The 26,722-nt window shown below is 55.9% G+C and overlaps 2 protein-coding genes across 7 annotated transcripts; one reads left to right on the top strand and one right to left on the bottom strand.

The window, feature by feature from the left end:
• Positions 1–8,877, top strand: RRP7A (ribosomal RNA processing 7 homolog A). Of its 2 annotated transcripts, XM_043562792.1 has the most exons (8): positions 1–117; positions 2,320–2,462; positions 4,056–4,181; positions 4,849–4,966; positions 5,380–5,477; positions 5,842–6,040; positions 7,291–7,424; positions 7,697–7,805. In XM_043562792.1, the coding sequence occupies exons 1-7, from the start codon at positions 45–47 to the stop codon at positions 7,374–7,376; spliced, it is 843 nt and encodes a 280-aa protein (XP_043418727.1). In that variant the 5' UTR covers positions 1–44; the 3' UTR covers positions 7,377–7,424; positions 7,697–7,805. The 2 variants fall into 2 exon arrangements, with proteins under 2 accessions (XP_043418727.1, XP_043418726.1); XM_043562791.1 differs by having other exon boundaries at positions 7,291–8,877.
• Positions 7,770–26,153, bottom strand: SERHL2 (serine hydrolase like 2). 5 transcript variants are annotated; one of them, XM_043562790.1, is made up of 12 exons: positions 26,063–26,153; positions 24,973–25,122; positions 24,747–24,860; positions 24,325–24,366; positions 23,875–23,894; positions 23,331–23,405; positions 21,773–21,945; positions 21,031–21,110; positions 17,078–17,112; positions 10,640–10,722; positions 9,037–9,133; positions 7,770–8,219 (listed from the first exon to the last, which is right to left on the bottom strand). In XM_043562790.1, the coding sequence occupies exons 1-12, from the start codon at positions 26,064–26,066 to the stop codon at positions 8,106–8,108; spliced, it is 987 nt and encodes a 328-aa protein (XP_043418725.1). In that variant the 5' UTR covers positions 26,067–26,153; the 3' UTR covers positions 7,770–8,105. The 5 variants fall into 5 exon arrangements, 3 of the variants coding, with proteins under 3 accessions (XP_043418725.1, XP_043418722.1, XP_043418724.1); XM_043562787.1 differs by having other exon boundaries at positions 25,907–26,116; XM_043562789.1 differs by having other exon boundaries at positions 21,773–21,882; positions 25,907–26,114.
• Between the last annotated feature and the right edge of the window lie 569 nt (positions 26,154–26,722).

Genomic DNA, 26,722 nt, shown 5'->3' with positions numbered 1-26,722 from the left:
CAAACTGCAACTCCCAGCGGCCCCCGCAGCTTCCGGTTGGCAAGATGGTGGCGCGCAGGAGGAAACGTGGGGCGCAGGGCTCCGAGCAGGGGATTCCGAGCCCGCCCGGGTATTCAGGTGAGGAGCTGCGGGTCCGGGGATGGCCAGGCTTCTCCGGGAGTTGGCTCGGGAGGCGGCGGTGGCAAGGGGACCCCGGGAGCGGCCGCGCTGTTGGGTGTGAGTCCCGGAGGCCCCGAGGTCCGCGAGCTCGATGCTGCGCCCTGCTTGCGTCTGGGGCGGCGTTCTCCAGGGATGAGCCCATTTGGGGCAACGCTTCCCTTAGGTAAACAAACCCATGTCTGTCCACACTCTTCCCCAGGACAAACCCGTGTCCGTCTTCACACCTCCACCTCCCCCGACCCGCAGGTGAGCCCAGCCACTTCCTATCATCTCTTTGCGATTCCTAGTCTGGCCCCTGTCAGCCCTCACCTGGCTGTGCCCTCCTAATCGGTTCTGTTCTTGCCCCTGCGTACCGTTCGCCCAGGTGCCAGAATGTTCTTTCTAAAGTCAGACAGGAGTAGTATTTTGCCTCACAGGCTTACTTGTGTTTCCATACCCACAGAACTCACTCCAGTGGTTTTACGAGTCGGCACCTAAAACAAAATCCAGACTTCTTACGGTTGATTTGTGTGGGCCCCCCAACCCCACGTTCTGGCTCGGCTGACCTAAAGCTTGTTCTGTTTTTCTGAGACAACAAAGTCTTTACATCCTCAGGGTTTGTGCACCTGCTGTGCCCTCCTCTACCTCACACAGCTGTGCCTTCTGGCTTTAATGTCAGTTCCTCAAGGAGGCCGTTCTGATGGCCTGTCTAAAGGCCTCTGCCACCCGACCACCCTGCACTGTTTTCCCCTTTCTTTCATATTTGATAGAATCTTGTTATGTGCTTTCTTGTTGATTGCCATCTCCCGCTCCCATGGGAGCTTCCTGAGCACACAGGTACTGTGCTCTGAAGGAGGTGTTGAGAAGAACAGAAAACAGTCCCTAGCATTACAGGAATGTCAGCGATTATCCAAATGATCACACAGATGGAGGCTTAGAGACCATGAGAGGTGTTGGCAGGGCACAGAGCAGGTGGTTCTAACTTGGCATGAAAGGCTCTCCATGGAAGTTAAAGCCTGAAGGATAGGGGATGCCAGGGTGGCTCAGTTGGTTAAGTGTCTGACTTCAGCTCAGGTCATGATCTCACAGTTTGTAAGTTAGAACCCCGCATTGGGATCTCTGCTGTCAACACAGAGCCTGCTTCAGATCCTCTGTTTCCCTCTCTCTCTGTCTCTCCCCCATTCGTTCTCCCTCTCCCTCTCTCTCTCTCTCTCTCTCTCTCTCTCAAAATAAATAAACTTAAGGGGTGCTTGGATGGCTCAGCTGGTTAAGCATCTGACTTTGGTTCAGGTCATGATCTCACGGTCTGTGAGTTAGAGCCCTGTGTCGGGCTGTCAAGCTCAGAGCTGGGAGCCTGCTTCAGATTCTGTGTCTCCTTCTCTCTCTGCCCCTCCCCCGCTCGTGCTTTCTCTCTAAAGAATAAACAAACATTTTTGGGGCGCCTGGGTGGCTTGGTCGGTTAAGCGTCCGACTTCGGCTCAGGTCATGATCTTACGGTCCATGAGTTCGAGCCCCGCGTCGGGCTCTGTGCTGACCGCTCAGAGCCTGGAGCCTGTTTCAGATTCTGTGTCTCCCTCTCTCTCTGCCCCTCCCCTGTTCATGCTCTGTCTCTTTCTGTCTCAAAAATAAATAAACGTTAAAAAAAAATTAAAAAAAAAAAAGAATAAAAAAACATTTTTTTAAATCTTAAAAATAAATAAACTTAAAAAGAAAACCTGAAGCACGGGTGGAGGGAGGAGAGTTGATGTTTCAGGTAAAGGGAAATGTGTGAGCACAGGTGAAGTCTGGGCTTCCTTGAGGAATAGGGAGAAGGTGGAGTGGCGGGCCCACACAGTGGTTGGGGAAACAGGGGATGGAAAGAGGTGAAAGGTGGTCAGGATCTGGCAAGGCCTCCAGCCATTGTCGGGATTTTAGTGTTGACCCCAAGAGCAGCAGGATTTGAACTCCCCTCTCATTTCGCTCCCCACCTGTAATAATTGCCCGTTTACATTCTCTCCCCCACCGGCTTGGGAGCCCCTCCTGGGCAGGTTCTCTGTTCGTTCACTCTCCTAGCCTGCACAATTCCTGCACAGGCCTTGCCTAGGGGAAGGGCTCAGTGATGGAATGGATAGACAGAACTAGAAAGGGACAGCCTGAACTTGATTTTCACGCCATCCACCCCTGCCTCCATTTCCCCTCCAGCCATCCCGATCAAGTTCTCGGAAAAGCAGCAGGCTTCTCACTACCTCTATGTGAGAGAGCACAGAGTTCGAGAAGGCACCAAGTCTTCCTGGCCTCAGAAGCGGACCCTTTTTGTCCTCAATGTGCCCCCATACTGCACAGAGGTGAGTGGGTGTCTGGGAGGGAACCTGTAGGGCTGACCAGGAGTCCCAGGCAGGGCTGGGCTCCCACTGGCCGTCACCAAGTCCTCAGTGGTGAGTTGGAAGCATCTAACTGAAGCCCCAAGGGAGAATCTAGAAGTCTGCCTCTGTCTCTTGATAGGAAGTGGCTTTAAAAAAAATTTTTTTTTTTAAGTAATCCCTACACCCAACATGGGTCTTAAAAACTTACCACCCTGAGATCAAGAGTCACACACTCTGGACCGAGCCAGCCAGGTGCCCTGGAAATGGCTTTTTAAAGCTGTGTTTTATGGGGCACCTGAGTGGCTCGGTCGGTTGAGCTTCTGACTCTGAGTTTCGGCTCAGGTCTCATGATCTCGTGGTGCATGGGTTCAAGCCCCACATCAGGCTCCACGCTGGCAGTGTGGAGGCTGCTTGCGATTCTCTCTCCCTCCCTCCCTCCTTCTGTCCCTCACCCCCAAATAAGTAAATAAACTTAAAAAAAAATTAAAAGCTATAGTTCTGAGGAGCTCAAAGCTTCTTATTATTACCCAGAATTGTTTGAATTACGTGTTTTTCCCTGATTATAAAAGTGATACATCTCCATAAGAAAAAATATAAGAAGATAAAAGTACTTCTCAATCTATCCAGACATTAACTTTCTTTCACAAAAAGCAGTGAAGTTTTGCCTTCCATAACTTTATAGAAGAGAAACTAAGGGAGTTGCTGGATTTTAGATGACTTGGAATTCAAAAAAGAAATACTGATTTCTAAAAGATTGTTCTAGAGAAAGAAGCAGAGGAGAGGGCGTCATTTTTTACCTTTTCCTGAACCGTATTGTGTATACAGAGAAGGGCCTGGGCCCTAGCGCACAGCTCGCTCCATTTCACAGACGGAACACCCCGTGTACTCAGCACCCAGAAACCAAACATGACCTGAGCCCAAGAAATCCCTTCATGCCCTCCCCCCCCCGCCACGAGGGTCACCACCAGCCTGAGTCCAGCAACTATAACATTGATTTAACTTCAGTTTTAAATGGCTGCTGCGGGGAGGAAAAGTTAGCTGGTTGTCTCCTAAAATCAGAATGTTCCGCATAACCCCCAAACGTCCTCACCTATTCTTGTAATAGAACCTGGTCCTACTTTGGGGATCACTCACCCAGAGAAATTGGTAGGGAAGGACTGATCTTTCAACGAGATGGCCTTTCAAAGTGAGGAAGCCCTTTCAGGGACAAACCAAACCCGTCCTGGGCACGTGCTTCCAGCAAAGCCCCAAAAGGCTTATATCTGGATTCTGTCTCGCACTCTGCCTCCTTCCTCCCACGTCCCCTGGCCAGCGGCGCTGTGGTTTTCTGCTCAGAGTTTTGAACATGAAAATTCACAAGATTGACGTCTTGGGCCACGGGAGGCAGGATTGGGACGGTGCCGAGGAGGATGTGGTTTGCCCGGGCCTGTGTGCGCGCCCCCCTCGTTGGGCAGACATGGACTCTGAGACCCCGCCCCCAGCGGTGCTGCCCTGGGCAGAGGGGGCTCCAGAAGGCCCTGCTGCCTCTCATGCCGAGCTTCCCCCCTCCCCAACCCCCTGCCCCCGCTTCGGCAGGAGTGCCTGGCCCGCCTCCTCTCTCCCTGCGGCCCCGTCCAGTCTGTGGAGTTACAGGAGAAGCCGGACCTTGCTGACCGCTCAGAGGAACCAAAGTCCAAGTTTTTTCACCCCACGCCCGTTCGGGTAGGCATTCAAGTTCTGCGGTCTGCTCGCATGGGGCGCGAGGTGGGGCTGGGACAGCGTCCGCGGTGTGCGTGGGGCGGTAGTGGCAGGGTGACAGCAGGGCGGCTGAGCGGTCCCCGTGGTCCTAGGCCAGTCCTCGCTTGTGTGGTTGAGGATGCCTGTTGGGCAGACGGCGCCCTGCTCCTTTCCCTGCATCTGCCACATCCCTTAGCTTCTTGCCTAGCTCTTCCCAGCATCCTGGGGGAAAGCCTCTCTGAGCTCCCGAAGTCCGCCGAAGTCCATTCCTCCCTAGGCCCCATGGCCTGGTCTCGTTTCCCCTTGAGGAAACGTGAGGCACCTGCTCCGGGCATAGTGCGTGTGAACTGGTGTCCGCCCGTGGTGCTTGGTGAGCTCGCTTTTCACAGAGTCCCTCCCATAATTGGGAGGAAGGTCCCGAGTGTCTCACCTCGCCTGGGTCGCTTCTGGCACCAGTGGGAAGATCAGGAGCGTGGCCGTCCCTCCCCAGGATTACAGATCACTTTCTGGTTATCTTCGTGGTGGAACAGCCCGGCACACATCCCCTGGTCCAGCAGCAAGTCAAGCTGAGGGCAGGTGGCATCCCTGGTGCTGGGTGACTGGGAGGACGGGAAGGGCCCTGGCATTCTGACCTCTCTCCTTCTTCCCCCAGGGGTTCCAGGTAGCCTACGTGGTGTTCCAGAAGCCAGGTGGGGTGTCGGCTGCCTTAGCCCTGAAGGGCCCTTTGCTGGTCTCGACAGACAGTCACCCTGTGAAGAGCGGCGTTCACAGTCAGTACCGCGGCGATGTCGGGCACCTCCGTCCCGGGCCCTGGGTCGGCGGGGAGGCGCTGTGGGGGCCGTGCCTGCTGCGTGTGCCTGGGAGGCCTGGGCCTGGCACTCAGGGTGGGCGGAGGTGAGGGCCCGGCTCGCCGCCACTAGACTCTTCTTAGCACCTGAAGCTTGGGCCACACGTCGCCATCCTCGTGGCCTGTGGAAGAAGATCCTGACTGGGGGGCGCCCGGGGGGCTCAGTGGGTTAAGCGTCCGGCTCTTAATCTCGGCTCAGGTCTTGATCTCAGTGTTGTGAGTTCAAGCCCCATGCTGGGTATGAAGCCCACTTAAAAAAAAAAAAAAAAAAAAAAAAAAAAGATCCTGACTGGCTGGCCCTGAGGAGGCCCCGTCCCTCACTCCTTTCTCCCTCAGAGTGGGTCAGCAACTACACAGACTCGGTGCCGGACCCTGAGGCCTTGAGGGTCGAAGTGGACACGTTCATGGAGGCGTATGACAAGAGGATAGCTGAGGTGGGGCTTCGGGAGGGGCGGCTGCGTGGCCACAGGGAAGGAGGTGTCGTGGGTGTTGTGTGTGGCTCCCGAGGAGGAGGGGCGGTGGCAGCCTGTCCCGGTTACTCCTCTTTTCCCTTCTGAGTCCTGGGTCACCTAGCTGGGTGACCTCTAGTCTCCAGGTGGTCTGTGGAAAACAGTCTGAGGGAGGAGGCAGCGTTGGCACCCCTGTGCTCCCCCGTCCGCCCGTACTTAGCTACTGGGAGGGAGAGGGTGCAGCAGGTGGTGATGTGTGCCCGGGGAGGTTCTGGGCGCAGGAGGGAGAGAGCCACGAGAGGAGGGCGGGTCCCAGGCGCCTGCCCATCACGGGGTCTGTTCCTTGCAGGAGGAGGCCAAGGCCAAGGAGGAGGAAGGGATTCCGGACGAGGAGGGCTGGGTGAAGGTGACGCGCCGGGGCCGGCGGCCGGTGCTACCCCGGACGGAGGCGGCGAGCCTGCGGGTGCTGGAGAGGGAGAGGCGGAAGCGTGCCCGCAAAGAGCTGCTCAACTTTTACGCCTGGCAGCACCGAGAGACCAAGATGGAGCGTAAGGAGCGCCCCAGGCCCCTGTGCTTCAGCCCCGCTTCCCTCGGGGCCCGGCCCGGCCCGTGGCCACTGCTGCCAGCCGCGGCCGGAACTCAGATCTGGAGGGCGGCCAGACCTGGGTGCGGGGTGGGGGTGTCCTCAGGCACAGACTTCCCGATAGGCTCTGGAGTCGGGGGGCCCAGCCTGCAGCATCCCCCGTGGTGGTCCCCTCGTGGCTCCCCAGCGGCAGCTGTGGGGGCCCTTGGGTTGCTTAGAGGCTGCAGAGCCCTGAGCAGTTGGTTGCCAGAACCTGTCAGCCTCCAGCAAGGGGCCACGTGGCAGAGGGTGGATCTCAAGTGCTCACCGGGTGCAGAGAGGGCCGCTGCTGGACGTGATTTGGGGGCGGGGGGGGGGGGGGTGTCTTGACTGAGCACCGTGCGTGTGAGTGAGAGAGATAAAGAGTGTGTGTGGGCGCCATGCGTGGGCGGGGGGGGGGGCCCACAAGGAGAGTGTTGGGGTGAGCGATCGCCTGTGGTTGACTCATGGCCGTGATGATGCTGAGCTTGCTGCCGCGGCCCCCGATTCCCCTGCTTGCGGGGCCGCTGCCCGGGGGCCCGGGGGAGAGGGTGCTGGCCCTGGCCCTGGCCCTGGCCCCGGCCTCGGCAGGGGGACGAGCTCTGCAGCAGGTGGTAACCTGCCACCCGGCACACCGTGCCCTCCCCGGCCTCACTGCTGTTCCCCACTGTGTCCTGCACCCCCGCTCCTGCCCTTTTGTCTAAATTCACCGACGGCGGGCCTCTGCCAGCCCTCCCTCCGGGCTCCTCGGCTGCTCACCTGGTGACAGACCCGCCATCTGGGTTCCGTGGCACTCTCAGGGCGGAGTCCCTTTACTTCCCTACCTTGTCCCCAGTCTGACTGCTGCAGCGGGGAGGGTTTGGGAGAGGTGCCCCGGGGGCTCCTGACACCCCCAAAGCCACCTGCCTTCACCTTGGGTCTGTGGGGTAGGGGCGGGAAGGGAGCAGGTGCCTTGCTTTCTCCGTGCTTTTTCTTTTACTGAGGAGGTTCCTCTGAAACCTCAGGTGTGCTGCCCCATCTTCAGCTTCCACCCTCTGACTGGGCCTGCGTGCTCGTCAGTCTCCATGCAAGGTCCCAACCGTTTCTCAGAGCAGAGGCCAGCGGGCTTGGGGGCCACGCGGCACAGCCCCGCCCCCGCCCCCCCTCGGGCCACCCTGACCGATACGGCCCCATTTCCCCTTGTGCTTCCCGCCCTAGATCTAGCCCAGCTGCGCAAGAAGTTTGAGGAGGACAAGCAGAGGATTGGGCTGATGCGGGCCCAGCGCAAATTCCGACCCTACTGAGCTGAGTTGGCCCACGGGCCCCACGGAGCAGAACGGGGAACGGTGACGGTGCGCGGTTGGCGAGGACGCAGAGGTCTGGAACGGCTCGGCCCAGGCTGCCCAGGCCGAGGGGCTACCGTGTCAGCCGGCCCCCGAGGCCGGAGTCCCTGCGGATGGGGCGAACGACAGCTCCTCCCTGGGCCCTGGTGCTTCTGCAGTCTCGGGACCCCATGCTGGCGGGGCCCGCCCGGTGTGAGGGCTTGTCAGGACGCCACCAGCCTGGGGAGCGCTTGCTCCCTTCTCCTGTCTGTTCCCGGCCTGTTCCTGGACTCTCTTCTCAGGCTAAGTGTCTGCTGCTGTGTTCTCCCCTTCCCCCGTTGGAAGGGCCCCCGCTGGCAGCGAAACGGCCTCGGAAACAGTGTGAATACAGAACATTTTATTTTTCATCCAGCTGGGCAGCAACCTGGCCCTTCCTTCCTCCATCCGCTACCCACTCACTGCCGATTATCAGCCACAAAACGGACAACCCTCCAGGTCCAAACAGTGTCTCCCCCTTGAAGTCTCAGATACCAAAAGTCAGAATCTTGGCCCCAACCCTCCCAACCCTGCCCCAGGTTTCTCTGCCTCAGCCCCTGCTGGTCTCCAAGACCCACGAGGCCTGTCCCCACCGCACCTGGCCTGGCTGTGGGGATTGGGAGCAGGGAGTCTGGGGGGTGAGTGGGGGGAGCGGGGCAAAGCCCCAGGCCCAGGCTACAGCTGGTTCGGGGCACTGCTCTTCAAAAAGGAGCTGATGATCCCGGCCACACGCTGGGGTTGGTTCATGTGGACGTAGTGATTGCCCGGGACTTCTGTGTACTGGAACCACTGGAGAGGGAGGGATGCGTGGTGAGGTGAGGCCTGGATGTGGGGGCTCCGTGGGCCCCTCTTCCCAGGGCCTGCTGCCTCCCCGTGTCTCAGGAGGGTCCCTCACAGTGACCCTCGGGGCAGTGACTGACCTGCAGCTCCAGGGGCACCCTCTGGTTAAGTCAGGGCCTGGCTCAGAGCCAGCAAGAAAGGCCTGTTTGGGGGGGTAAGTGTCCAAACCCTGGGCTTCTGGACCGTTCTGAGCGGTGAGGTTGTAGAGCGAGGCTGAGGAGGGATCCGGGGTGCTGTTCATTCTGCCATTTTAAGGTTGGCTTGAAAAATGAGCAGCCTTTCAAACTTGATCCTCTTTGGGAGGCAGGGAGGCACTGCCCGCTGACCATCCAGCCGGCCACTCCAGTGCCGATGCCGAGATGTTAGCAGAGGCCCCCGGGGTCAGGTGTTTATGGTGGGTGATGGTCGGAAAGTGCCAGGTGCTCCCAGGGACAAAGCATGAGTCTCAGCTCCCCAACTGGGAGACCCACCCTCACCTGCAGCCATCACTCACTGATGTAACTGGTCACCTGCTCACCCTAGAAATTGTGGGATGGCCTCTGGCCCAGTTGGGCTTGGCCTACAGGATATGTGAGGACAATAAAACTGGGAGATTCTGCCAATTAAATGTGTTTCCTGTGCTGAGTCACATGTGGCTCCAGGGACTGGCCACAGTGGGGAGTGAGGCCTGGTAGTTCCTGGCAGTCACCCATTAGACCTGGGGCCAGACCAGAGCCTGGGTGAGGACCCTGCTGACCCCCAGCCTGGCTGAGCCCCGCACACCTACCTCCTTTAGGACAGATTTCAGTATGTCCTTCACCAAATGTAGGGCCTCCTTGTCAGCGTCGTTCTCTCTTCTCACGTTATAAAACCCTTGCGTTGCTCTGGAAAGCCAAAGAAAAATCAGGGCTCACCTTAGGGCCACCTTGCGGTGCCTCGCCCCTGCCCTGGGTTCCAGGCCGAGAGGACACAGGCCCGGGCTTGCCTCCGAGTTTCCCTCAGAGCCCAGGTGTAAATCGGGGTCGAGGCCCTGGGCACCTGTGGGCACCCGGGGCTCACTGGCCAACGTGAGCCAAGTGCTGTGGGTTCAACTCCATTGGGTTGCAGGACCTGCCTGTGGCCACAGCCTCTGAATGGCAGGGCCAGGAGGTGGTGACAGGCTCTTAAGTCGATGCTTTCTCTCCCGACATCTTTACTGAGAGAACTTCACCCATTTAACATGTACCATTCCATGTTTGTTAGTATATTTGAGTTGTACAACCATCACTACGGTCAGTTTTAGGACGTTGTTATTGTCTCAAAACAAACATCCCAAACCCGTAGTTCTCTCTCTCTCTCACTCACTCACACTCACACACACACACACACACACACACACACACACAGTGCCCAGTCCGTCTCCTGCAACCACTGATCAACCCTCTCTAGACTTTCCTCTCTGGACTTGCATGTGAAGCAAATCATACGTGGGTACGTGGGTTTTGTGTGGCTGGCATCCACTTTACATAATGTTCCCAAGGCTCGCCCGTGTGGCCCGTACAAGTTCGTTCCCCTTTGTGGCTAAAACATAGCCCACTGTATGGAGGTACCGTACTTGGCTCATCTGCTTGCCGGCTGACAGACGTCTCAACCTCTGGGCCGGTGTGAACAACACTGCTCCGACCCATCACGTGCGAGCTGTCGTGTGGTCCTGTGTGGGGCACACAGATGCCCAGGGAGTGCGGTTGCCGGGTCCTGTGGTAACACTGGCTTGAGAAATTGCCAGACTGCTTTCCAAGTGGCTGCTCCGTGTTACAGCCCCCCAGCACGAGGGTCCTGGTGTCTCACGTCCTTGCCGACACCAGTTATCTTTTAGTCTGGCCGTCCTAATGAGGACGTGCAGCGTATTTCCCCGTAGTGTGGATTTGCCTCCTAAACCCCCGTGCTCAGCACCAAAGACACGTGTCCCCAGAAGTCGGGGTTCCTGCCTCGGGCATGCCACAGTCTAGGCTGGCCGCAGCAGAGCGGAAAGCGGCATCCAAGCCACACGGAAGGATGTTCACTGTGGGACTGCTTCCGGCCGGGTGCCGGCCGTGGGGAGGAAGGCAGGTGAGCAGCCCGGATCTGGGGCCGTAAGGGGTCTGGTGTGGCTGGAGAATTTGGTAGAGCGAGTGTCCCACTGTCAGGCCCGCTGGCCCCTGCCTCGCAGACCCCTGTTGAGAGGTGCCTTCGAATCCGCTCCACCCGCTGCCCGAGCCCTCCCCTTGCTTTGCCTTCCACTGCTTGGGGCAGTGGGAGCAGCCACCCATGAAAAATGACGGCCAGGTCTCGCTGGTAGAACTGGGAACCTCCCCCTAGAGCCGCGGAGATTCCTGACAGTCGAGCCTCTCGGGCACATGGCTCCAACTTACTTGATGAGCAGGACGTGGGCCTGCAGCTTCCTGATGAAATGCACAAGCAGGTTCCTGCTGACGAAATCGATGCTGTGCTCTGGCTGCAGAGACAAAACCACAGTGAGTCCTCCCACAGGTTAGCAGGTGCTGCTGTGGGTGCGAAGCCCATCTCTCTTGGGGGCAGCGGGGGCCTCGTGGGGCCACCATGGCCATCTGCCTCAGTACCCAAAAACATCACCTCAACAGAGGCCTCTCTAAACCCCACGGGTCAGACTGGTTTTCCCCCTAAATCTGTTCTCCCTCTTTCTGGGCTCACGGCTGCCCAGGCAGACGTTTCCAAATCCCTTTACCTCCTGGTGTGCTTGTGCGACTAAATGCAGAGAAGTGACCCGGGCTGCTTCTGGGCCTAGATTTGAGGACTAGGTGTGGCCCCTCGCCCCGAAACCCCTTTCCCCATCCACAGGCCGCCCTGTAGTGCTGCCCGCGTGCCCGCACCAGCCATTTCCACGAGAAAGAAATCTGCTTAAGCCACAGGGCAGAATGAATATACCTCGATGTCCCCACCGCCCCTGCAGGCCTCCATCATAGCCCGGACCACCCTGTCTTATGACCATTGAAGGCGTCAGATCTGTGCTGTCCCACAAGGGACACATACGTGGCTATGAGTGCTCGAAATGGGGCTAGTCCAAGCTGAGATGCGCTGTAGGTGGAAACTGGACAGAGGATTTCAAAGACAGCATGAAAAAAGGCCCAATATCTGAAATGTTTATATTGACTACATCTCGGATACATGGAGTTAAAAAATGCGAAACTTGGTCTCACCTGTTTCTTTTTATTCTAATATGGCTACTCCAGGATGTGAAATTACATGAGGCTCACATTATGCTTGTACCGGACTGTGCCGCCCCAGCCCCAGAACTCGAGGTGTGCCATAGGAGGAGCTCGATACAGGGGTGCTGAGCGGATGAATTCCACAAAGCTCCCACGAGGACTGACTGTGTCAAGTGCCCGACACTCCTCCACCCCCTTGACGAGTATGAAATCCTCATGAGAGCACACACGTGCACACAAGCACGCCTCCAGTCACAGCCACGAGAGCACACTGCCCTTGTTCTGTGCCGACCTCCCAGCTAGTTCCCCTCCTCGGGCGAAAATGACCTTGGGTGCTCTTCAGAAACAGGCGTTCCCAGATGAACGGTCTACGAGGACCCGGACATGCTGCACCCTCTCCTCCAGGCACAGCGCCCAGCTCAAGGAAAAGCACCAAGGTGGCTCCTGCCCACAGAGGGGCTCCCCGGGACCCGTGCTGATGGGCATATTAAAACGGTGTTTTGGTGGAGGATCACACGGGCTAAAGATGCACGAGAGCAAACAGGAGATGGCACCAGGACTCGGCTCAGGTGTCTGCCCCCAGCCCCCATCCTCTTCGCCTTGCTTCCGTAGGCTTCTCTGGCCGAACTGGGGCTCTCCGGCTTGTGGGCTCAGGCCCTCGACTCAATTCTATGTTGGTCCCCAAGGCAGAGACTGAGGGATATTCCCTCCACATACGTCTCCAGGTGTGAAAGCGCAACACAAGGCTGGGGTTTTGCAGTGGTTTCTTCCAAGGCCACGATAGGAGGATATTTCTCCAAGAAAGTCTTTAAGAGCAAAGGCTATTGGGTGTGCTTGTCTTTTTTTTTTCTTTTCTTTTGGTTGTCTCTGCGTCTACATCCCTCTCCTCTTACCTTCTTTCCCTAGTCCACTTTCACTTCCCAATGTATATGTTTCTTTTGTAAAATTTTTTTTGACTTTTTTTGTTTTTGAGAGCGAGTACGTGAGCTGGAGAGGGGCAGACAGAGGGAGACGGATCCAAAGCAGGCTCCATGCTGTGAGCAAATCCGTGAACCGTGAGACCGTGACCTAAGCTGAAATCAAGTCGCCCAACCAGCTGAGCCACCAAGGCACCCCACATTTTCTCTTGTAATTCAAGTGTAACTTACGGCAAAGTCCCCAGATCTATGTGTCGGTTCATGATGGCCCTTCACATATAAATGCTCCATGTGACCCAGATCGAAGCCTGGAACATCACCAGCACCCAGCAGGTTCCCCCCTGGAGTATTCTCCAAGGACGTCACTATTCAGACCTCTAGCCCCAGAGATCAATTTGCCTCTGCTTGAGCTTCAGGTAAATGGAATCATACAGAGTGCTCTCTTCTTTCTGGCTTCTTTTGCTCTGTGAGTGTGTTGGTTTTCTCATTCCTGTGTGGTGCTCCGGCATCTGAATATATAACAACTTATGCATTCTGTCGTTCAAAGGCATGTAGGTGAGTTCCAGCTTGGGACTGTTACGAATGAAGCTGTTATGAGCATCCTCACACGTGTCTTTTGTGCACACGGCACGTATTTTTGCTAGGTTTACACCTAGGAGTGGAATTGCGGGCTCACAGGATTTGCCTATATTTTGCTTTAGCAGTTCTGCAACAATTTTCCAAATGGTTGCATCAATTTGTATTTCCTCCTGCAGTGTAGATGAATTCTGGTTGCTCCATGCCCCGAGTAAGACTTGGTGTTGTCAGGGGGCACCTGGGTGGCTCAGTCCGTGTCTGACTCTTGATTTCAGCTCAGGTCATGATCTCACGGTCAGTGAGCTCAAGCCCCACACCGGACTCTGCGCTGACAGTGCAGAGCCTACTTGGGATTCTCTCTCTCTCTCTCTCTCTCTCTCTCTCTCTTTGCCCCTCCACTGCTCGCTCTCTCTCAAAAACTAAACTTAAAAAAAAAAAAAGACTTAGTGATGTCAGGCCTTTTGATTTTGGTTATTCCAGTGATGTAGAGGTGTCTCATTGGTCTTTTGATTTGCATTGCCCTAATTAACGATGATGAGCACCTTTCATGTGTTGATTGGCCACTTGGATAGCCTTTTTCTTGAAGTGCCTGTTAAAATCTTTTGCCTGTTTTTAAAAATGAGGTTGTTAGTTTTTACCTTATTGATTTGTCAGAGCTCTTTATATATTCTGTGTATGAGTCCTCTAGTAGACCTATGCATTTAAATATCTTCTTTTAGTCTGTGGCTTGACTTTTCACTCTCTTAAATTGTCTTTCGATGAACAGAAAGTATTGTTATTATTTTTTTCTTTTTGAGGGAGAAAGAGAGTGTGCATGAGCACAAGTGGGGGGAAAGAGCAGAGGGAGGGAGGGAGAATCTCCACTCAGCATGGAGCCAAATGCATGGCTCAGTCCCACAACCCTGGGATCATGACCTGAGCCAAAGTCAAGAGTCAGACACTCAACCCACTGAGCCACCCAGGTGCCCCCATGATGAACAGAAATTCTAAATTTTAACAAAGACCTGTTTGTCAATATTTTTATTGATTCACATGTGTATGTTGTTTTATTTAAAATATATTGTCTACGTCAAGGTCATGAAGGTATTCCCTGTTTTCTTTAGAACCCTTACTGTTTTAGCTCTCATGTTATGATCTGTGATCCATCTTGAATTATTTTTGTGTGTAGTGTGAGGCAACGATCTAGGATCGTACTTTTTCATATGGATAACCCATTGCCTGAAAGCCACTAAATTGAAGTGGTGCCTTTATTATGAATAAGTGATACCCATTCATAATTTTAACAGTAACTAAATTCCCAAAGTATTCTACAAACTCAGTATTATCCCGATATAATCTTTTTTTAAGTAAGCTTTATGCCCAACATGGGGTTTGAACTCACGACCTCAAGATCAAGAGCTGCATGATCTACCAACTGAGCCAGCCACGTGCCCCATCCCAATATGATTTTTAGCAGAAGATGATCGTTCCAAACTTCATTTGGGAGTGAAAATATGCAATAAAAGCCAAGGAAATGTGTAAAAGAAGAACAAGGAGAGAGCACTGGTTCTACTAACTATCAAAACAATTAGAAGGAAATAGGAATTAAAATAGAATGGTATTTCTCAGATGGTGACAAGATCAATGGAACAAAAAATGGAATTCTAAAATGAAATTTTAGAATTTGTATCTTTTGTCATTCAGTGTATGTTCCAAACGTAAACTTCAAATCGGTGGGCACTCTTCCCATTTTGGGCACCGTGACTGACCATGACCCCGCTGCAGACCAGCTGTGTGCTCCTAGGAGGGGGAAGGGGTGTTTCCAAATGCCACAAAAAGTAACCAACCCAACCCGCGCTGTGGAGCAATGGAGAGTTGGGGCCCTGCCCTGCTGCCTAGAGGGTCGCCTGGCTCAGGTCAGGGGTCCAGCCAGGATCACTCTTTCTGGAGGGAAGCTTTCCAACAGGGGCCTCCAGGACCCCACTGGTTAGAATCTGGCAATTAGCTCCCAGCCTGAGGACCGGCACACAGAAGACAAAACACGGTGAGTGAGTCTTAGTGGTTAGGAGGACCCCCAATAACTGGTAATGGGCCAACTGGCTATTCATCTGGGGGGAAAATGAAAATGGATCCCTACCTCACACCATATTGAGAACAGATCCCAGTTGGATCAAAACCAAAAGTCAAACATTCTCATCCCTTTGGCTAATGCCCTGGTCCTGGCCTCATGTCCACATCTGGGCCTGGGTGACGACTCTCAGTGGTCTCCCTGAGACCACCTGAGGCCAGAGGTTCCCACCTCTAATGACAGCATCTCACATGTGCAAAACAAGTTACTCTCTTAAACAATCTCATTAAGAGCACCGTCTGTGAGCACCTAAAGCAATGTGCTAGAGCACTCAACACACAGGCCTTAACTAGTCTACCCAGCAACCCCACAAAGGTGGGCATAGGGGCTGGTACCTCCTAGCTTTTCATTAGCCAGCTGCATGGATGAATAAACGAATGAATGGACTTCCTTTTTGCACACAAGACAGGTTCGGAGGGGGTAAGTGGCTTGCCCAAGGTCACACAGCCTCTGTGGTAGAGTTTCTGCAAATGCCCCTGTCGCACAGCTCCAGGCTGGCTGCTGGCTTCCAGGCCTCGTGTTATGCAGCCCCTCTCTCCCCTTCTGGTCTTCACACCCTCCATCAGGAACCCCATCTCAACACATGCGCTAAGCCTATTCTAAGCCCCTATCTACATGGTAAGCAGGTACCTGGAAAGTCTTCCCCTTCTTACCCAGGTCGATCCCACCACTCTGGACCTGGCTCATGTCCCACTTCCTCCAGGAAACTCCTCTGACCGCCCCCTCCGCCCCCCCCCCCCCCCCACCAGTGTGCCTTTCCTGAACTCCCGCTGCCCTTCCAGTTAATCCACATCCGCGGAAGCATTTGCAACCACTTATGTGAAAGCCTAAACGAACAGCAAAAACAAAGAGCCCTAAAATAGGTCGGCGTCTACGTTCATAGTCACGAAAACACAGATGGGGCTGCAAAGTCTGCCCTCAACGTGGCCAACGGTGGGCCTTGACATTCACGTTTTGCTCTGTGGGCACCTGTGTGTCAGTAATGGTTTTTCAGTCGTTCGTGGGTGTGCAGCCCCCACCGACGGTGCTGCTTGACCGCAGGCAAGTGGTCAGGCTGCCTTCGTGTCCTCGCCTGTGGGGGCCGACAGGTCCCTCCTCTGGGGCTGCAGTGGGGACTACCCGGGCACACGTGCAAGGCGCCTGGAAGGACCAGGAGCGGCTGCTGCACTGTGGCCACCTCCCGCCGGCGTCCCTCCATGTCTCCCGGGTGCAGGGCAAACCCCGGTGCGGCCCCGACTCGTGCCAGCCCCCCTGGGGATCCCTCTCCACCTCAGCCCTTGCCACAAAGAGACCAACGATTCGAAAGAGGCTGTGCACCACCTCACACCGCCAGGACGGCTGAAAATTTTTTGCAAAGGAAAGTAACGCGCGCTGGTGGGGTGGCGCAGAAATTGGAACCCTTGCCCGTGGCTGGTGGGAACGAAGACGGTCGCCGCTGCGCAAAACAGTTTGGCGGTTTCTCAAAAAGGTGAAACACGGGATCGTCATGGGACCCAGCAATTCCACTCCTAGGTGTAGATCCCAAAAAAATTGAAAGCAAGGGCTCGAACCGATATTCCTAACCCGTGTTCACAGCAGCATGGCTCATAGTCACCGAAAGGGGGACACAACACAAGTGTCGATCGACGGATGCGTGGATCGATCCAGACAAACGGAATATTACTCAGCCACGGGAGGAATGAAATTCCATCACCTGCCACAACACGGATGAGCTTCGGAAACAGTAAGTGAAATAAGCCGGACACAGGAGGCCACGTTTTGCATGATTCCACTTAGATGAGGTCCCTAGACCAGCCAAGTTCATACGGAGAAAACAGAACGGTGGCCACCAGGGACGGGGGGAGGGTGGAGAACCGGTGTTCGGTGGGGACAGAGTTTTTCTGGGGGCAATGATGGTTGTATGACATTGTGAATGTATTTAGTGCCACTGAACTGGACACTTACGAGTGATTTTAAAACGATGACTATTGTGCCACGCATGTTGGACGGCGATAACAAAAGAGAAAGAGAGACGGCCGCACTCACCAAAGAGATCCTCCGGTCTCTGCTCAGCACCAGACCTGGAACGGAAGCACAAAGATGGGGGCCTCAGTGCTGCCTGTCCGGGTGAGGGACTCGGCGCGGCTTCCCTGGGGACCCGGGGCCCTTCCAGCCGGGGTGCACTTCTTCAGCCTGCACTCGTGTCCTCTTGGGACCGAGCCAGGGCAGCAGAACTTGGCCACGGCCACCCGGACACGGGCCAGTGTGGCCCCCCCGGGCACATCCCTCGGGCCACCCCAGAGAGCGGTGCAGGACGGTGATGGATGGTGGCTGTCATCTCTGAGAACCTTAAGGTGATCGAATGATCTTTAAACCCCAGGAAGTACCCAGTGGCTAAGCATCAGTGCCATCAAGTGTCAAAGAGAAAAGAAGATTGGCGGGGTTGGGAGACCCGTGGTCCCACCTGCTGGCCAAGCCTCGGTTCTCTGCCGCAGCCTGACAGTGGACTGGAAGGATATGAGCACGCTTAAAAAGCGGGTTATCCTGGGGGGTGAGCTGAGCCACAAGGATGGGAAAGGGGTAAGACACGGCGAGACACGCGCAGCTGTTTATGGTACATTGTGTTTCAAACTACGTCATGTAGCACCTGTTCGAAAAAGTAATATTCACATCAAAAGCAAAACCAAAATGGCGACTAGGTTGGCATCCGTGCCCAGCCCTTTGTACACCCCATCAGCTCCGGAGGAAGGGGTACTTGGGCAGGACGCAGGGGGTGGGGGGTCCACCAGGGGAAGGGCGTGAGGTCTCCCTGCTGGAAAACTGATGTTTGAATACAAAATGGCTTTCCGAGAAACAATTATGGGAACATTAAGGAGAGCTCTTTTCCATAATTATTAGGTTTCCCCCTCTAATTAGAGATTATGGAACTTTTAGACATAGTTTTAAATATAGACGATTAGCTGTTGTTAGAGGTTCTTAGGCATTTGGGACTCAAAATACTTGGGAGGACCGTGTAATCATCTCGGCCTAATGAAACCAAGGCTGAGGCCTCTGGGTGACCTTCGGCTCTGGCCGTGACCTCCCTGCACTGACAATCAGCCCCCGCTGCCCGTGCAGGACCACAGGCAACCCCGGGGCCCCCACCTGGGCTCGCTGCCTCCTCCTTCCTCCAGGCCTGGGCTCCAGCTGCTCAGAGGATGCGAAACAACTTTGAAAGGGGGTTATCTTAAGGGTGGGGTGACCCCCAAGGTACCTGGGGGTTCCTATCGAGCTGTTTTCTCTGCCCTGGGCCATGGCTTCTCTTCTCTTTGGCCACATCCTCCTCCTATTCCAAGACTCGCTTCCACTGGGCACATCCTAAACAGGCCCCAGCAGGCCCACAGCCTGGCTGCTTTTCTGTTGCTCCCCCCTGCCCCCCACGAGACAGTGAGACTTTTGAAGGCCAGAAATGTGTTTCTCAGACCAGCAGGCCAGCACAGATATCCCTTAGAGGAGTTCCACGAACAGATCCAAGAGCAAGCAGCCCTAGCTTTTTTGGAAGGCTGCTTGGTGCTCTTCTCAGACTCAGGTCCCACGACATCAGGGCCAGCAGCCGCTCAGCGGGGCTTTGCACTGACTTAACTCCCTTAACAACCTGTTTCATTGGGAAGGAACTGAGAGGGACGAGGCCAGTGTGAGCCCCGGAAAGAAGAGGAGAGACTGGGCTCGGCCTGCCCAGAGCCTGCTGGGGCCCCTCGGGCTAGCCGGGCCAGCGACTTGTGAGCCGACACCTCCTCCAAGACTTTCGGAATCCCTAACAAGTCGCGGGAAACATACAATTCATAAGAAAATACTTTCGAATGCGGGAGATATGATCAGAACCCTAGACCGCCTCCCACCCGTCTCCTGCCACAGCCAATAAAGACTGTGCTGTTGTGATATAATAGGAAGTGGATATTTTAGTCTGCAGGCCTGGCTCCTGGCCAGAGCTCCTAAAGCCTGTGTAATCTAAGTAATACAGGTGCTAGGAGCATCTTTTGTTCTAATATCTGGCCTTTGAGGCCAGGTCCTGACACAGAGCTTCAGAATCCCTTGCAATTTCCTAGGTGATAGGAGCATCTTTGGTCCTGATGAGGGGGCTCTTGGTGGGCTCTAGATAGCCTCAGGGTCAACCTGTGATTAGAAGCCTGAAATTTTACGTCTACCTCCCCATCCTCTGGGAAGGGGAGAGGGGCCAGAAACTGTGATGATGGATCATGTCTACACGGTGAAGCCTCCATTAAAAAAAAATCCCTCAACTAGGGGGTTCAGGGAGCTTCCCAGGCTGGTGAACACATTGGTGCTGGGAGGACGGTGCACCCAGGGGACGCGTGGACGCTCCGCACCCCTCCCTCACACGCTGCCTTCTGGATCTCTCCCGTCTGGCTGTTCCTCAGGTGTATCCTTTATAATGAACTGTATCCTAGGGAGTAAATGGGTTTCCCAAGTTCTGTAAGCCTCTGAAACTGAGGAGTGGGTGGAAGGAACCCCAGATTTTTTTGTTTAAAAAAAATTTTTTTTTTAATTTTTTTTTTCTTTTTCAACGTTTTTATTTATTTTTGGGACAGAGAGAGACAGAGCATGAACGGGGGAGGGGCAGAGAGAGAGGGAGACACAGAATCGGAAACAGGCTCCAGGCTCTGAGCCATCATCAGCCCAGAGCCCGACGCGGGGCTCGAACTCCCGGACCGCGAGATCGTGACCTGGCTGAAGTCGGACGCTTAACCGACTGCGCCACCCAGGCGCCCCTTTTTTTTTAATTTACATCCAAATTAGTTAGCATCTGGTGCAACAATGATTTCAGGAGTAGATTCCTTAGTGCCCCTTCCCCATTTAGCCTCTCCCCCCTCCCACAACCCCTCCAGTAACCCTCAGTTTGTTTTCCATATGTATGAGTCTCTTACGTTTTGTCCCCCTCCCTGTTTTTATATTATTTTTGTTTCCCTTCCCTTACGTTCATCTGTTTTGTCTCTTAAAGTCCTCATAGGAGTGAAGTCATATGATTTCTGTCTTTCTCTGACTGACTAATTTCGCTTAGCATAAGCCCTAAGACTAAGGAACCGGAAACCAGGAAGCTGTTTGGGTCGATCAGGGAAGCCTCCAAGTTTTGGGGAAAAACCAGCGCGAACAGAAGCACCCTGGGCTTCATTTGGTTTGTTGTTGCAGGTTCTGGTAACTTGGCACAAACCTGGCCATATTCTAACTGAAAATGACTAACTCCTAGACCCATAAACTATAAGGCTGTCTTACGATTAGATTTGTTTTAGTAAAAGGGGGATAGTTGGAAATTGGGTCTTTATTTTATTTTTATTTTTATTTTTTTATGTTTATTTATTTTTGAGAGAGAGACAGAGTGAGAGCAGGGGAGGGGCAGAGAGAGAGGGAGACCCGGAATCCGAAGCGGGCTCCAGGCTCTGAGCTGTCAGCACAGAGCCCGACGCGGGGCTCGAACCCATGAACCGCGAGATCGTGACCTTGAACCGAAGTCGGACGCTTACCCGACTGAGCCCCCCCCCCCCCGCGCCTTCTTTTTTTTCCACTCCCAACGTGGGGTGGCACTCACGACCCTGAGATCAAGAGTCACGTGCTCTACTGACTGAGCCTGCCAGGCACCCTGTCCGCTTGTCCATTTTGAAAAACCTCTTTTGAGTCACGCTGCCTCAAACCCTAGCCTCGGACACCAGCACCCGCCACACCCGCCAGCACAGCATGGCTGGAACGTTCCCCAACGTTCAGTCCGAAGACACCTGACGACTCTCAGCTGCCTGAGCTGGCGTGAGTCACTTGGCCTTTCCGAGCCTCAGTTTCTCCGGCTCTGGAGGGGGTGAGTATATAGGGCAGCAGGGGGGTTCCGTGAGATACTGTTTGCTGAGCACTTAGCGTGATGCCAGGTCCGGGGCAAGCAGCCCTGCAGCTTAGCTATCGCTCCTCAATAAGAACAGTGCCAGTAAGCGACGGTCTCGGAGGGTGACAGTCCCTACCTGTGGCCACCTGGGTGGTTCCTCTCTGCAGAAGGAGCCGTGCGCATTCCTCACCCACGTGACTGTTGTTCTTCAGGAACCTGGGGAAGACAGAGGGACGCTCAACGTCTTGGGGCAGGGGAGGTCAGATGGAAAGGAGAGGAGGGCCGCCCCACGGAGGACACAGACATGTGTCGGTGGGGATGTTCGCATCAGCAGGGTGCCTATGTGAGTGTGCGTAGGTGTGTGTATTTTCACCCCTTTAGACCACAACTATTTATAGATCCCTGACTACCAGCGACACTTCCAGGTGCCGGAGGGACAAAGGCAACCCGCCAGCGGCCACCGCCACAGATCTTCAGTTGCCTACAGGGCAACTGGACCTGGCGGAGTCAGAGTCCCAGCGGAAGAGGCAGCCAGCCGAGGCCGGAAGGAGGAGTGGGGAAGTTAGCGAGGTGCCTGCAGAGAGGACCAGGGAGGAATTACAGGGCGAAGAAGCGGGGCAGAGGACGTGTGGAGAGGAGTCCTGGTACATGAAGGGCGTGGCTATAGAGCGGGGAGGATAAGAGGCAGATCAAGTCCCGGCTGGGGTGTCTGAAGAGTGCCAGGCAGCCCGGTGCCCAGGGGGAGCACAGAGAGGAACAGGCTTGCTGTGCATCTGCGAGGAGACAGATGCCCCTTCTGTGCCCCAGAGATGTCCTCCCTTGGTATCCCATAGCTCCTCCAGCTCTGCCACAGCCCCGTCTCACCGGATTGCACTCACCCCTGCAGCATCTCCTCCGGGCTGAGCACTCGCTGGGGCTTCTGGGAGGCCTCTATCTGTAACATGTGCTCTATCATTCTTCGCTTATAGGTCAGCAAGTTCTCCGATTCCTGGGGGGTTGCAGGTTCTGCTGGGTGGGCAGGACTCCGGGCTGCAGACAAAGGGACCAGCTCCTCCCCCGCCCCCCATGCGCCCCCTTTAGCCCGGAGTCCTTCTGACCCAGTGAGGGGGTGGGGCACAGGATCAGCCGCTGCTAGTTAGTCCTGTGATCAGGGCAAGTTGTCTGCCTCGGTCACAGCCAGGCCAGCCCCGCCTGGGGTGGGACAGCCGCAGGGATCAGGTTGGAGGAGGATGGAAGAGAAAGGAAACCTCGATCAACTGCCAGAGCTTTGCAAAGGTGCAGCGGTAGGCCCGGAAGTCAAGCACCACCCAGGGTCGGCAAGTTCATCTGGTTTAATTAATGCTCTCACTCCAAATGGTGGAGAGGCGACTGCCGAGCGGAGCACTTGGGGCTTCCAGCCCCCCCTTCGAGTGTACCCATTCCCAACCCAGCTCCCTCTGAGAACAGCCCAGCCCTGCCCACGGTGGGCTCCGTGAGCAGCAGTGGGAAGTGACGCTCCCATCCAACCCCCTGAGAACGCAGGACAAAGAGGACCAGATACCCAGACCCCCGGGGAGGAAGATCCTGGGGCACCGTGTTTGGTAACTCAGATAAGGAAGGAAGAGCAGCCCAAGTCTCACTGGATCCTCACGTTAACCCACAGGCCATCTACTCATGAAACCAGCACTTACTGAGCGCTTACTGTATGCTGGGATTGGGCATGTGGTAATAAAAAGACAGCGTGGCTCATGCCCTTTTGGCATCTGTGGCCATCTTACAGATAAGAAACTGGAGTTGGTGACAAAGCTGTGTCCTCACCGAGGGGCTGAGCCCTCGGGAAGCAGGATGACCGAATGTGAGAGAGGGGGCAGACACCTCTGAGGTCATCTAGCCCAACCATCTCATTTTGGTCCGGATAGGCCAAGTCGCTTGCCCAGGGTCACCCAGCAGGTCAATGGCAGAGCCAGGACCCAGATGCAGGGACGGCACTGTTTGTTGTCACTGGTGGCGGCGGCGAGAGGGCTCGGCACTTTCCCATTGGTCTGCACTCAGGGCTGCTGTGTGCGGTTGTCCAGTGTGTGCGCAGCGCAAAAGCATGCAACTGAGCATGAGTGTGGGTGGCCTCGCCAAGCTGTGTGCCCCCAGAGCTTCCTCAATCCACCGTCCCTACCCTCTCCATCCCCTGCCACTTCGTGACTGATCTGGCATTCTGTAGCCATGCCACATACAGGGTTTCCAAGGATCACAAAGACCCCTGCAACCCCTTTCTCTGCCCACTCCTTGGGGGATAGGCTGCACAACCCTGTCCTCTGCGGGGATCCTCTCTGATCCCCCCTTGTCTACCCTCTGCCACCTTCTCCCATCTCCCTGGTACCCGCCAAAGAGACAGGGCTGAGGACACTACCGGGGGGCCTGGGTCTCCCCCACGACAGTACGCATGAAAGCCTTTGTTCTTACTTTATAGTCCAGGGCACATGGCAACGTGTCCAGCAAGATAAGTTTATCCACCATCTCGGGGAAGGTACAGGAATACTATGATGGGACCCAAAAAGGAAACGATGAGTGTAGGAGAGGAAGAAGGCGATGAGACTCCAGCTTTTCCCTGGGGACACTGGTATTTCCAGTGTCTTTGTTCCCTTCAGGGTAGCCTCCTCTCCCCTCCCCGCAAGGTCCACACTCAGACCAAGGTCCACCTCCTGCTGTGGCTAGATTCCAGGGCTCCCTGGGGATGAAAGGATGTGGAAACTCTGAACTCCATCAGGAATCTCCAGTTTCAGCAACCTCCCCACAATAATGATTACTGCCAGTGACAGAGCAAACTGACGCTAGGTCATAAAATGCTGGCTTCAAATTTGTGATAGGAGGACACACTTCCTTTCCTGGCGCCTTCCCCTTCTTTCTCCCGCTCTCCCCCGCAACCACCACCCGCCCCCCACCCCCCCGCCACCTGTCAGAGCGCCCAAGGTGGCCAGAGGTGGTCACTGCAAAGCCATCTACTCACCATTCCGCCCACAATACCGCCTGGGGGGGGGGGGGGGCAAAAGAAGAGTGGGCTGGTATTCTCCCAGCTCTTGAAGTCCTACGAAAACTTCCTCCCAAGGGCTGCCCCACCCCAGGCTAGGGGCCTGGCTCCTCTCTCCCCCTGGGGCTCTTCATTCACTGTCAAACTTGGGGTTCCCTCCCTGGGGCCATATGGACCCTTCGTCAGACCTAACCACTCAAAAGGCCACATTTCTCTTGTCGCGTTGGAAGACAGCCACCTCTGGGGCCCTATGTCCCTTGGGGGAGTTGCCTCAGGCCAAAGGGCAGAGCGCCCACGGTGCCCGCACACCCCTCCCCCTCTCTTTGCAGTGCCCAGAAGTGCAGGGTACTGGCGTACCGATTTTCTCCCTCCCTCGCAGCCCCCCAGCCCAGTCAGCCCCCCGCCCGCCCAAGTGTAACGTGTACTCACCAAAACTGTGGCCCATGATCGAAAAACGATTCCATTTCAAAGCTGAAAACATACGGAGCCAGCTTTGGATGGGCCCAGCCTCCCGCAAACCTCTGTCCTGCAGTCCCTGAGGTCACGACGTCCGTCCCCAGCATCTGGGGTGCCCCACGCAGGACACTAGCTCAGAGGGACCCCAGCTTCCCTGCGGGAGCGGAACCCACAGGAGGAATAGAGCTCTTCTTTGGCCCGTCCTCTCCAGCTCTCCCAGAGTCACTTATGAATTCGTGGCAGGACTAGGGCCAGACCCCAGGTCACTCCCAGGCCGGGATCGCTACCTGGTTACCACACCCCGCTCCAGAGAGGACAGGGGATGTCCCCAGTGCACCCCTACACACACACACACACACACACACACACACACACACACTCGGCCTCTTATTTACCTGCTACAACTCTCTGGACCTCAATCACAAAGTTTTGCTGGTAATACGGGAGACCTGGGCTGTAATGTGATGAGAGCCCATGTCCCCCGAAATCCATGGCAACGTAATGGAAGTCTGAGACGAGAGACAGGGGTTAGGAGAAGGCACCTAGGTCAGACGTCTCCCCTCACCTCTCACTCTCCCGCAGTCTATGCCCTGCTGCCCCTCAGCTTCCCTTCAGCCCTACCTTTTGGGAGAAGAGGGATGAGTCTGTCAAAGGAGTTGGCATTGTCCAGCCAGCCGTGCAGGCAAAGAACCGGGGGGCCCTGCTGGGAGCCCCAGAGTTTGGCAGCGATGTGTCCCCAGGGCACAGCCAGCTTCATCTCTGATGTCAGACCTAGAAGACAGCCACCCACCCACTCATCCATGAAGCCGGCACTTTCTGAGCCCCTCGTCAGTGTCCCAACGTGTCGGGGGCACCAGCACAGCCCAGGGAGGCTCAGATTCCCACACTGCCCTCTGGGGCTTACCAGGAGAGAGCGTGAGGTGGGTTGGGGCATACCCAGAGGCAGGAAAGGTAAACTGGGTCCCCTGAATGAGGAAAACCGACAGAACTTCATGGAACTGGCTGGGGAAATTGGCTAGACCCCGGCTCTGCCACCTGCTGGCTGTGGCAGGTGGGCCAGTTAGTAAAAAAAACTTCCTGAGCCCCAGGTTTCTTTTCTGTAAAGCTGGCGTCAACAGAGTACCAACAACATACTCTAAACTTTCAGAAGGGCAGATGGGATGGCCCCTCTCCTCGCTTCCTCATAGTAAATCTGATCATGATCACATTCCCTTCGCAAACCGGTAAACCGAGGCACGGGGAGGTGCGGTTCATCCCCAAGGTCACCAGGGAGACTGAAGCAGGGCCAGGATCTGGCGCAGGCGGCACAGCCCCAGGACCCCAGTCCCGACCACCCAGCCCCACGCTGTCTCTGTTCTGCTCTGGGCCGGGCTGCCTTCTCCACCGCCTGGCGCTGACCTTTACACCCTGCTAGCCCACCCGCCGGGCTGGAGACCCGTGGACTCCCCGCGCTCCCGCGCTTATTTCTTGGGCTCCCAGACCCCCGAGAGGCCACGTGTAGCCCTGTCCTGCCCGCCGCCCCCCCCTCCCGCTGGTCGGTCCGGCCTGCTCCCACTTCCGCTCCGGGGTCGAGGGTGCCAATGGTGGAGTCGCGACATCCGGGAACGCGTAAGTAAGTGGTCAGTCGTAAGTAGCTGGGGCAGGTGGAAGGGCACGCGTGGCCTCCCCCATCCCACTCCGGCATAAGGGGCCCGGGGCGCGGCGTCTTCACCCATTACAGTCGTCCTGCGGGGCGCACCGGGCCGTCCCTCCGCCACGAGGTAGCCAGCGGTAGTCACAACCGCTGAGCTTCAGACCCCGCCCCCGCGGGCCGGCCCCGGCCTGGCCCCGCCCCTCTGCCCAGGCCCCGCCCCCGACCGCCTGCCAGGGCCCTGCTGGCGCCGCCTGCCAGAGCTCCAGATCCGCCTGGCTCCTTCCAGGGGCCCTGAGAGCCCGGAGACTCACCCACCGGGCAGAGGCTGTGAGCAGAGCGGCTAGGGAGGCCTGGGAAGGTGGCCAAACCTCCTCCAAATTTTTGGGCTACACCCGGGATGATGTCGAGGAGAGTGAAGTCTCTGCTTGACACGTGGGTGCCGGACCCTGACCCTGGGCAGTCACCACGGCTGGCCTCGCTCCTGTGAGGGACCAGGAGCGGGCGGAGGCCCAGGGAGCAGTCACAGCAAGCGGGGCTGCCAGGTGGGTCCTCCCTGGCTCGCTCCGTAGGACTAAAGGTGGAGTGATTCTTTAATGGTTAAATGCTTGCCTGGAAGGCAAGGCTGCCTCCAGCATGTTCTCACTGTGTCCTGGGGTCACCAGTAGTGCCTGGCACGAACCAGCCTTAATATTTGTTGCACAAATGGATGAATATGTAAATTGGGGACATGGAGAACTT

The sequence above is a fragment of the Prionailurus bengalensis genome, chromosome B4, assembly GCF_016509475.1.
Source record: "Prionailurus bengalensis isolate Pbe53 chromosome B4, Fcat_Pben_1.1_paternal_pri, whole genome shotgun sequence".
In the NCBI taxonomy this organism is placed as follows: domain Eukaryota; kingdom Metazoa; phylum Chordata; class Mammalia; order Carnivora; family Felidae; genus Prionailurus; species Prionailurus bengalensis.
Note: the sequence above shows the minus strand (reverse complement) of the source record. Positions and strands in the feature narration are given on the sequence as shown.